The sequence below is a fragment of the Propithecus coquereli genome, unplaced genomic scaffold (assembly GCF_000956105.1).
Source record: "Propithecus coquereli isolate 6110/MARCELLA unplaced genomic scaffold, Pcoq_1.0 Scaffold6, whole genome shotgun sequence".
NCBI lineage: Eukaryota > Metazoa > Chordata > Mammalia > Primates > Indriidae > Propithecus > Propithecus coquereli.
In genome coordinates, this window is record NW_012151951.1 from 5,439,542 (window position 1) to 5,452,181 (window position 12,640).

Genomic DNA, 12,640 nt, shown 5'->3' on the forward strand with positions numbered 1-12,640 from the left:
CTTATTAATCACATCCCTGTTTCTAAATGGAAATAATACTGCTTTAATGCATTTTAGCTTCATTTCAGTATCTTGCTGGAAGTCTGTCAGTTTGTAACTGCTTCCACCCAAAAGTAAGTAGGTAACATGTAGTAATTTTTGCCTAGCCAACATCATGTATATACACCAAAATAAAACACAAGTTTGTGCTATCACTTGCACTTTACTGATTTCTGATTGTCATTTAATAAAGAAAATATATGCAGGCCCATCATTCTGCCTTGAGTGATAAAGGGAAAAAGAAATGTCATATTGATTCCCTGAAGAAAATTTTAAAATAACTCACTGTAAAGCTCTTTAGCATAAAGCTCACTGTAAATGTTTATTTCTAATCTTTATAAGGTTTTTTTTTAAAAGCCAAAATTCAAAGAACTGGTGAGGTAGATAAGAGAATACATCGATAAGAAATATAGGAATGAGGAAAGCTGCTTCCTAGATTTACAGAGTCTTCTATACAAGCTGTGCAAGCACCACGCCTTGTTTCCTTTCTCTCCCACCCAACTTCAGTTTTAAATTGGAAGACTTTTTATAATATAGATATTTATTGTTGCAGAACATTCTGAACTCAGATGGGACAAGAAAGTAATTTCCCCTGACAGCACATTATCAGGAATGCATAGATTTGAGTTCTCTGATAAAAATCTCATTCATTTCCTATCCTACTTGCCTCTCTCCTCTCCATTACATGATGACCTGGTTTAAATAAACCATTTGTCTGATGGGTTGAGGAAACCGGAACGTGAAGGGTATTTTTGTACCTGTCAAAAGCATTTTCTCCTAGGAACACAGTAATGGCACATCTATCAGCTCCACTAAGCTGCCTCAGGCAGTGACCTATACCCAGCGCTTCAAAAAAATGTCACAGTAATATTCAACTGGAAAGAGAATTAGGCCATAGGGGAAAGTTACATCTGAATTCAACTGTTGCCTTGGTTTTGCTCCATTATGAAACTCGATATGCTTCATGTTCTGTGTACCACGTTAAGCATAAACACGAAGGCATTTAAAGAGTCTGTACTTGTCACTTAATGACAACCTCGCTGTTTAGGTAATTTCACGTTATTACACACCTGTTTCAAGCGCACTGATTTTCATTTCAATGCAGATTTTGTCCCATGCTCGTTTCAGTCATCAGTGAAATCATGAATGCATAAATGATGTAGATTGCTATCTCAGGGTTTATCATATTATCAAATAATGCATTGATGAGTTCTCACTAGGACATCAGTCTTGCTGCATAAGCTACTAGAAGTAATTCGCCTGATAGCAAATAAACATTAACTATAGCGCATGATAGTTTCTATTAAAAAGAGAAATGCTAGACTTATTTTTGAGAAATTAAAGGGACAGCACATTTTTAAAACTTCAAGAATTGTTTTAAGTAATAAAACAATGCTTTAGATTGGATAGTTTCCTATGCATTGAGTTTCACAATAAAGATGAAAGAAATAGATCTGAGATTAATTTTCAAATTTCAAAAAATAATGACTTTCATGTTATCTTTTTACTTCTCACACTTGAGTTTTCAGTAGATACTACAAAGGTTTTAGGGACTTAAAAGTTTCATTATGACTATGCTTGATACAGAGACCCACTGAGCTTGCTGGATCTGCAGAAATTTCCTCATTTTAGCCTTACTCATCAAATTTGTAAATATTTGCTTGCCCGCAGCCCTTAGCAATCACTTTCCTGAAATCACAGATAAGGCACAGGGGTATTATTTCCAGTCCTTTGATTCTCCTTCATCCCTTCGCCATGTGGATGTGATCTTATCTAAGCTATGGCCCTTTAAATGAGAATCAGAATTTCTAAACATTAGTAGGGTGAAAAACCAGGCTAATTTTTTTCCCCAAAAAAACTTGCTTTCCTCCTTCCTCTATTTTGTCAGTATTTTACAATTTCTATGTACCTAAAGCCTCCTAAGTTTAGCATTACTATTCTATATATTCCTCTTTCTTTCAGATTTTAAAGGGATTAATACAACTTCTTTTACATTTAAGTTATATATAATTCAATATATTTAAACAAATGCAGCAGTAATTTTCCTCACATTAATATTATTGGAATTGACTATTAAAAAATACCAATGGCCTAAAGATACTTTATTCTTTTAAAAAGGAATAATTTACTCTAATATTATGCTGCATTCTGTAGTTAATGATTTTTTATAAGTACCAAGCCCTAAAAATACTCTTTTTCCATATTGCTATGTTGGTTTCCTTTAACTCTCCTGTTCCTTTAATAAGTTACTTAATTGTAACAGGAGAATTGGCAAGTAATTAGCATGTTTCTCATCTTCTTAAAAATTTTGAAAAAGTACTTCAATTAAAACAATATTCACTTTGATTTTATTTCTTCTGTTTTCAATGTAGTAAAGTCTACAATGTATATGGAGCTCTACACCTTTTTAGGTGAAACTCTCAGGTCAAGTTATAAATATATTAAAAAGTGGTTATATGTTTAAAGGATGTTGTTTACCAACACTTCTCTAAATTTGAAATTATCAGAATAGATATTTAAGGACAATCTATACCAAGTGACCCAGAGAGTTTACATTTTTCAGAACTCATTGTATATGCCAAAACAACAGATGCTGGTGTGGATGTGGAGAGAAAGCAACACTTACACACTGCTGGTGGGACTGCAAGCTAGTTCAACCCCTAGGGAAATTAGTGTGGGGAACCTCAAAGAACTAAAAGTAGACCTACCATTTGATCCAGCAATCCCACTACTGGGTATTTACTCAAAGGAAAGAAAGACATTTTATAAAAATGACACTCGCATGTTTATAGCAGCACAATTCACAATAGCAAAGATGTGGCAACAACCCAAGTGCTCATCAGTAGATGAGTGGATATTAATAAAATGTGGTATATGTATACCATGGAGTATTACTCAGCCATTAAAAAAATGGTGAACTAATTACCTTTTGTAACAACCTGGATGGAACTGGAGACCATCCTCCTAAGTTAAGTATTCCAAGAATGGAAAAACAAACACCACATATACTCACTATTAAACTGGAACTAAATGATCAAAATCCAATGGAAATCAAGCAGGTGGGAGGGGGAGGAGAGGATGGGTCAATTCACCCCTAATGGGTACCATGCACCCTGTCTGGGTGATGGACACACTTATAACTTTGACTCAAACAGTAAAAAAGTAATTCATGTAACCAAAACGTTTGTACTCTCATAATATTCTGAAATTAAAAAAAATAAAAAAATAAAAAGAGCTTTAAAAAATTAAAAAAAAAATAACAGCACATATTTGGCAGGCAGTGCATGAACTCAAAGTGTTCTAAGATCCTTGTATTGACAAGGAAAAGAAAAACATGTAAACTAACAAATTTATATTAAACTTTGACAAGTCAAGGACATGTAATTTTGGGGTAGTAAAGAAGAAGAGAACTACTAAACTAAAAGAAGTGGGAAACTGGAGTAATAAAAAAATAATCCAAAAGTAAAAAAAAAAAAAAGAACTCATTGTATCATGGAAGAGTTAGTTCTCTAGAACAGGACTCTATTTTTAGAGATGGAAAGAGCAAGGCCTGGCAACATGGCATCCCTCGTGTATCCCACAGTTGATAGATCTAAATCCCAGTACTTGTCTGTCCTGGAAGCACTTAGAATTGTTGCAATTGAATTACAGTATTGGCATGAAATTATCTAACATGAGCATTTCTATAACCAGAAGTAAACTGTCATTACATAAACACACACACGCACCTCACAATCTTTATATCATTAGATACTTTTTCAAGTGTTAATAGCATAAAAAAATTTCGTTAGGTTACTATAGGATGTCTATTTCCTACCTTGATATTTATCAACATTTGACTATACATTACCATAAATATCTTTTTATTTGGTATTCAAATATGTGAATCAGTTATTATATGGTTTATTACTTAGGTTTACTGATTACTATTAATAATTTCTCATCTTATGAAACCAAAGTTTTGAATCCTGCTTTTATCAGTTTCTTTCTTTATCCACTTGAAAAATGTGCTTTTACCCAAAAATATGTATTCTTAAGTTTGCTATTCAAGTCACTTTGTTGGTTATTGAAGAACTGCTTCTTGTTGAATTCTATGTTCTGGTAAACAAAGGAAGCTCAATGCAAGCAAATGTACATGCTCCTCAGGATTAGGCCTCACACATAGACTGAAGTCTGAACGAAGTCTCCTTCAATTTCATTTGGATCCAGATACAAAATTTGAGCACCTTGTTATTTAACAAATATGATCACACCAGGTAAAAGTCTGTGTGTGTCATTATATTACTAAACAGGATCCAGGCCTTTCTATCTTATTAAATATATCTTTTGGAGACATTTGAGTTCATGTGGATATATTTTTACATTAAAAATGTATGTGTGAACAAAAAAATGTAAAGTGAATGCAGATGCCAGCAAAAGGACCTGGGTGAATTAAGCAGTGGGAGTAATGTGGGCAGAGCCCAGGTAGACAGAAGTAATTTACAAAGATAAGTAAGTTTCTTGGATGGAGTCAGGGGATTAAAATGACTAGCTCTCTAAACTGTAAAGTGGGAAAACAGGAATCATTTCTGTTTAAAGTTCAGTATATGTTCCATTTGGAGATTTTGTCAGATAAAAGAGTCTAAAAATGTTTTCACCAACCCACAGTTTGATTCCTGTGTTATGGATATTTGGTTTGTAAACCATAGCAGATTTCACCTCCTCCTTTGGTGTTCAACTACTGACTTGATACGAACTGCACTTTGGTATACATCTTACTAGAATGAGTTTCATTAAAACTTTGAGGCATGGAAAAAAGATAAAAATAAAAGAACTCTCCTTATTTGTTATAACTGAAACACACTGTGAGAAGGAATTTTACAAACTCGAAATCAGTTCTTATCTGGTCCTTTTCAGATTTACCGTGAATGTGATATAATTAACTGTTCAACTCTCTCTATGACATTCTACATTGAGAGAACAGTAATAAGCTATTTAAGCAGTTGCGTACTGTAACTGCTGTGGCAAGCGGGGCAGGCTTCTGCACGTATCAGTTTTAGATGTCTGTCATTTCAATGGGTTCCAAAAAAGTTTTGAAAGGTGGTTTTCCAGTTTGAAAAGAATAATGTTACTGTTATGTTACGATATGGCAACTTAGAGTTAGAGGGCAAGGGAAAGCTACTGAAAGGCTTTATCCATCTTGGTTCAGTCGATATTAACATGTTGTTCCCTTCTTTCCTGTATTTAATTTTAATTTCCTCCAGAGATCAAAAATAGCAGTGTATGAAAAGATGTGGACCTACATGCGATCAGCAGAGCCATCAGTGTTCACTAGGACTACAGCTGAGGGAGTAGCTCGTGTCCGCAAATCCAAGGGCAAATTTGCCTTTCTCCTGGAGTCCACTATGAATGAATACATTGAGCAGCGAAAGCCATGTGACACGATGAAAGTGGGAGGAAATCTGGATTCAAAAGGCTATGGAGTAGCAACGCCCAAGGGTTCCTCATTAAGGTGGGTGGAATAGTATAACAATATAACATGTGTTGTTATAGTATTCCACCTTCCCTGATGTCCCTGAGAGAATTATTTTGTTTTGTGTGTGGACATGGTATGTCTGTTTTTGTTTGTTTATTTTCCTTTTCTCCATTTCATATTTTTGGTCAACAATCAGGTAACTTTTTTAAATTTTAGAATAATTCACTATAGTTGACATATATCTTTGAAGGCCATATAAAAACCAAACTGGTTGAACACTAGCTGCTTCCAGTGGGCCTAAAATAAGGGTAGCTTATGCTTCTATATCTTATCAACTCTTTTTTGGCCACCAAAATCTACACTATCAATGTGTCAGTAATGATTCTACATTTTATCATAATTTTTCTAAATTATGCCTGGCCGCTAGTTTCTGAGTAAGAAGAAATCAACCTCTTCCTAGCCAACCACTTTTTTTTTTTTTCATTTCAATATTTCATTTCTTATGACATCATTCTATTTTAGATTATCCTGAGGTTGTATTCATGCTAAGTTTGAAATCACATCTATTTAAGAAAGCGATCATGATTAGAGGGAAAAATGGGCTCTAGTTTTATAGTGCTTACTCAAGTCACACTCCCGCCTGTTTCAAAGGGAGTGTGGTGTAAGTAAGATCTGTAAAATTAGACCCAATGACAATCCAAATACGCCTATAGTTAGACCCCTGAAATGTGACTCATGAGCAAACCATTACACATGTGGATTAAAAGTGAGACTTTCATTCTTACGGAAATATTGGTTAAATCTGCCCTTTTCATCTTTTTAATCCTGGACATAGAAAAATTCACATGTTTATGTCCAGGAGGCAGAATTTCCTATTTTCCTTAAGCAATAAAGGCCGCCATTGAATTGATGGGACTAGACCCCATCAAAAGTGATGACTGACAAATTACTCTGGTCTCAGTGCTGCTTAGGAGAGATTTCTATAAAACACAGATTCAAGAGGAAATCAGGATCTTTGCTAAAGGACTTAACCAAGAACCTGGTCTTGAAAAATGATGTCTCTGGTAAGCCATTGAAAAATGAAGGTAATGAGACCTGTACTATTGCCCAGAACAAATGAAAACAATATAAAAATTATATGATTGTTTTCATTGGTTTCAGAAAGGGAACTGTAATGTGCTTTGATATGTGTGTTGGGCGGGGGAAGGGTTGAGATATGAGAAACATATACCAGTGCTGGAAAGAGTTGTGTTAAACCGATATTCTGTGTTTGCAAGCAACACCGTAATAATTAGCAAGGGGTTTTATGGTGTGTTACAAAAGGGGCAATTTCAAAAGAAGATAGACCAAAACTAGCCAGTAAAGACAAATTTGGGTGTGGACTTTGGCAATTCTGAAATCAGGTTTGTTTGCACATATGTCCCATATGAAACTGGAGAAATGTGCAGGGAGAAAGCCAAACTAATAAATTATCCATAATAACATTCCACCCACAAATATCTCAACCATTCAGAAACTTACACTGGCATTAGGATATTTGGTCTTTGAGGGTATATTTTTGTATGATGCAATATGAAAAATGTGTAATTTCAATGAAGCTGAGTAGCAAATAAATCTCCGTTGAAGTCTCAGTTTTAAGAGCATCTTAGTGTAAATAATGTAAAAGAAATAGGAGGGGAGAAAGCAATGGTGGTTGATATGTAGATCAGTGTTCAGACTATTGATTACATTCACTGGATGTCTCTTTGGCTCTTAATTAATTCTCTGTGGATGTAGCTGCCTTGTCCTCTGTCTTGTGTATACTGATAAAGTCAAGCTCCAGGGACTGAATTTGGCCCTCAGATACGGGTGCGCCTGACTCCCATTGATGGCAAGAGAGTTCCCTCTTAAATGTACCACTTTGTCAAATCCACACTACAGGGATTGTTTGGGGAGAAACTGAAGGGCTTCATCTGTCTAGAACTGTATAATAATCAGCCATTGGCTTCCCCCTCTTTTCCTGTCCTTCCCTGGGTCTGGTTAATGAGGCAATTGTTAAACTCAGCTTCCTGGATGGGGAGTTTGTTTATGTGCTTTGTTTTATATATGCCACAATTTCCTGAGCAAGCTGGCCCCTGCATGCCAAAACCGCAGTCATTTTGTCCTGTCTTTGAGAACATTGGAAGGACACTGAAGGCTAACCAGCATTCTCCTTACCCCCACCCTCCTCACTCCCCAAGCCCCAGCCATCTAAGCAGGAGGCTCATTAGGCTTAAATTCCCAGTCTTACTCAACTAGGATTCTTCTATTTCAAATAAGGCGAGCTAATATAAAGATGGACTAATAGGCACCTTCTGTATAATTGATTTATTTGTAGAAGCGAATTCAAAATAACTGCATTCATCAGAGCAAGATCAAGAAGGCACACCTGCATCAAGTGTCTTTGAAATCTTTTGTCTTGTATAGTTCAGCAGAGATTTAAGTCTGTTTTCTTAGAGAATCTGTCTTTTTTTTAATCAGGTAATCAGGTCTTTAGGTTAATAGCTCTGGATATAGTGAGACTTGTGTATTTCATTGTCATTACAACGGCTGTCTCATAACCTCTACTGTTTTGATTGATTAGGCAACATAAGATTTTTAAGAAAAAGAAAACAGCAATCTTTCCTTCTATGTAAACTTAACCAGAGAATGCAGGCAAATGACTAGCAATGTTCCATTGGTCTAGGGAGTTTGAAATGTGAATTCACATCTTGCTGTTTGTCCAAAGTGCTTCACAATAAATGTCACAGAAAAGAGGAAGAGCATGATATATAATCACGATGGAAAGTCAGGACTTGGATCTGTAATGTAGACTTTAAAACAAATGTAATAAGGATTATCACAGAGAGTGTATCTGTGGCTGGGTTGAGAAATAGCACAACAGTGATGACTAGCACCTGTCTCTTTGGTAAAGAACAAAATACAGAGCTCTTTACTGTTCAGAGACTTTATTTAAGACTGGTCTTTTCTGGATATACACAACGAAATCTGAAACCACAGACCTATCACTTACCAATAACAATGCTCAGAAATTATTGATTTATTGGACTTTGACATAGATTCTCCAATTTTTAGGTGACAGAATAATGCCAGATATATTGATCCTGTTATTTTCCTTAATTTTCTTTCCACATGCACAATACTATTTATACTTTTATCAATGCCATGGCCATTTCCCTCCTCCCTTTTCCAGTACCCTTGGCAATCTAAAACCATTGTGAAAGCATTTCTCTGGCTGAGAAATTTTTAAAGTTTGTTTTAAAATATACACTTTAGATGGCATTGCAATGTAAGGTTTAGATGAAGGAGGAAGTATATTTATTTTGACTTCACTACCAATACTATCCAACACTATCAACTTTACAAATTTACTATAGTATAGGAGTTTACTATACTAAAGTATTTATAGTATAGTAAAGTTGTGTACATTACTATCAAAATACTATCGACTTCACTATATTATCTATACTACTCTAGTTACTATACTATTGACTTTACTATGCAATAAATAAACGTGTTAAAGCTTGTTTAGAGTGAATCATAATTTGGTTGGCACAGATTTACTACTAAGTAGTTGTTAGATAAGAATACACCTTTTAAAGATATTCATAGTATCTAGCATCTGTAAATACCTCCAGAGAACAAAGCAGTGGGTCATATCTGAAGACTTTCCTCTGGACCTTATTAAGGTTTATGTACTTTACCCCAATGTGTGAAGCCAAGTTAAAAACCATAGTCTCCTATACTTTTATTATTCACCAGTGATAATTCCCACCCAACCTTTGACTTCTCTAAAGATATTTGTGGGACAGTATCTAAAATAAGACAAATGTTCTATCATCAAAAAGCAAGAAAGCAGTTCCAACAGAACTTACATCAGTGAGTAAGACCTGGAAAAAATGAGGCCCAGTTGGACTTGGCAATGCCCAGCTACAGGAACCCATGGCAACAAGAACTGATTCTTTGAAACCACGCACGTCATGCTTACTTTACTACAGGCAACTCAGAGCCGCACAGCAGTAGCATGGCAGGCAGGAGGAAGTACTAAGAATGGGAATTAGAATACCATGTCATTCGTTGGATTGGTTCTTTCAGTATTGAACAAAATCACTGGTCTCAAAGAACACTTGGCCCAAGCCTAGATCTATATCAGGGTGAAGAGAGTTCTCTATAGGCCAAATTATGTTTCGTCTACTTTGGAGGGTTTGGTAGGACAGATGTATTAAACTTAATATTCAAATTCATGTATAAAAAATGTATTATCTGAAGGAATCACTTTCGCACGTAAAATTTGTGAGACATACTTATTTATTAGTTGAGGTGCACTTAGAAGATTTAGAAAAAAGGAGTTGGCTGGATGTTGGGTGTGAGAATAACACTATAGTCTATTTTTGGTATTAGAAACATGGCACTTATTAGTACTTAATGTAGACACTAGAAAAACTTTAAAGTATAGTAATTTAAGGCCTAGTATTGAGTATCACCTGGCCTCAGATGAATAAACTTTTAACATTTCTTCTGGAAATGAGTTGTAGTGGGTTGGTACACAAATAGGGTTTTGTTTTTTTTTTTTAATTTTAACTATTATGGAAAGACATATTTTTGCTTATGAATATTCTTCATTTTTCTTAGTGCCATATTAAAAGATGCTACAGATAACTTAGTTTATGTAATCCTATTATATTTTGGAATAAGGTCTGTTAAGCTAAGGGTGAGATGAACACACACAACAAAAATTAATAGAACCTCTTAAAATTCACACACCCACACACACACATACATACACACAAATCCCTCTTGTTGCAAGATGCTTAAACAGCTACCCAGTTTGCTATTAGAGATGCTAGTGTCTATTGTGGGTACCAACTATTTTGCATTCACAAATTGAGATGTCACATGGTAAACATGTCCATGCTACACATGTCCCAAGGGAAAATAATTGCACAGTAGAATTCATATATTTCTTCCTTCTGTTTCTAGATGTTGACTACAATAGGAAGTGTAAAACTTTTCACTGACATTGGAAACTCTAGATTTTTCACTTAACTCTTTCCTGTAATTAAAAGATGACTCAAATCACAGGTCTCCACGAAGAGAAAACAAATGTTGCTTTTTTTTTTGCATTTCTTTAAGATTGACCAGGCATTATACATTTTTGCCATTCTTCTCATTATTAAAAAAGAGAAAAATTAAAATGCTGAAATGCTTTGCCCTCAATCTTCTGAAAGTTCATTCAATAAATGATTGCTGGGTGATTTCCAACTGAGAGTTTATGAGGAAGTTTTTAAGTTGGTCACTCTTGGGATGTTAGCCTAAGTAGGTAATATTAGCTTGAAAAGTTTCTAAATTCAATGTTTAGCTCTTTGTTCTCCTCACCATTACACTTAGAAATTGTATTTTAGTAACTCTCTTAGAAAATGGGTAATTTGTGACCATTTTAGTTTCTACCACTTCAAAAAGGATCAATTTGAACAAGACAAAAACTGCTACCAAAAATTGGTTTAGCAGTTTATTTATGAGATTTGATGAGAGATCTAAGACTAGATCTCAATTCTGACAGTTCTAAGAAAAACCGGAATTCCAAATTATTTTGTTGAGTTCCACACAACTGCCTCATCAACAAATCTCATAAATATAAAGAGTCTCCAAAAAGAACCTCTAAATCCTATACAATTCAAATTGATTCAGTAGTGACACACAACTAACACGATTACAGAACCTACAGCCACCCAAGTCAGGCAACCTTGATCTACACATGCCAACTGTATTTCGGGAACATAAAGTTGTTCTTTAAGGTCAAAGCTCATAATGTGATGTATAGTAAATGTGCTGAAAATCTGTGGATGAACTTACCCCTATATTAGTAGCATACTTAAGTATTTCCTCTTAGTATTAATACATGTCAAGTAGCCATATAGGTTCCATATTATGTCATTCATCTTTACAGATCATCTCACCAAAAGGTCTCCAGAAGCAATGACCACACTGGTGGTCAGGTTAAGAGGAGGCATGGGAACAACAAAGCAAGTGCATGAGGGTTTCTGTGTGTTTGGATCTCCCTTTTTGTGGCCAGGAGATATGGGTTCTGTGGAACTAAAGCCATAAAACACCAGGGCTGGAGGGGAGACATGCCCCCTGAGGGTGCTGGCAGTGCTGAAATCTAGAAAAAGGCACAGTTATGAAAGGTACCTTAGTAAGAAAATAAAGTCCAGGTAGTCAAAGCAAAGCATCTGAAAGGATCTCCTAACAAAAAGGATGGGGGTTGGGGGAGGGGAAAGTGATGGAAGAAAAATTTATGGAACCAGGAATCCTACAGCCAGGAAAATAAGAAGAGTAGCAAATGTTAGTTTGCCTGGAGCTTCTGCATCTGCTTCTATACTGAATCTTATATGTTGATTGTGGCCCAATATATGGGTATGCTACTTACATTTAAGTCTCAGCGGCAGGATAAATGCCCCGCACTGGAGAAATTATATGAAGCTTTCACCATTCCTAAGCCCGCCTAGCAAGCATGAGTTGACAGGAAGGGTCACTAAGGCCATTCTGTGATGTCCTCATGATGGTGTATTCAGATCAAAGATAAAAAGTTAATGTATGCATGGGCTTGGTGTGTAGACAGGAGTGCTTACTCATCCTCAGAAGTAGCCAAAGTAGATTTGAAGGCATCAAACTTCAGTGCTGTTCCCTTCCTATGGAATTTGCCCTCCATGTCTTCGTACTCAGCATTCTCTGGACCAATATTTAGGTTTCCTCACAAAGAGTTTTTTGTTTCTGTTCCGCATAATATAGATTGTGATCATGGCTACAAAGCTGCTCTTTAACCCTGTCTATACTCAATTATTAAAGAAAATGTGTCAGATTAATTTTCTCCACTCTAGGGTCTCAGGCTACAGGATCATAACTTCTGTATATAGTAAAAGCTCTTGATAAAGTTGCCTATATGTAGTTTCATAAAGTGATTCTTCATTTATCTTGAGAACGGCAGCAAAGGTCACGTGACAAGTTTTGTTGTTCTTTGCACATCATTTGTGTTAGATTTAGTCTCCAGACTTAACTTCCTAAAGAAAAGGATGCGAGGAAGATGATACCCCTGGCTGCTGCAGAGGGAGGAACACTTAACATTTCTCA

The 12,640-nt window shown here is 35.6% G+C and overlaps 1 protein-coding gene across 1 annotated transcript in view; it reads left to right on the forward strand.

Annotated features, from left to right (window-relative positions):
* Nucleotides 1-12,640, forward strand: part of GRIA4 (glutamate receptor, ionotropic, AMPA 4) — a 548,228-nt gene that overhangs the window by 502,577 nt on the left and 33,011 nt on the right. The window contains exon 12 of the mRNA XM_012659122.1: nt 5,283-5,530. Coding sequence (XP_012514576.1) covers nt 5,283-5,530 — 248 coding nt within the window. The remainder of the gene's footprint in view (nt 1-5,282; nt 5,531-12,640) is intronic.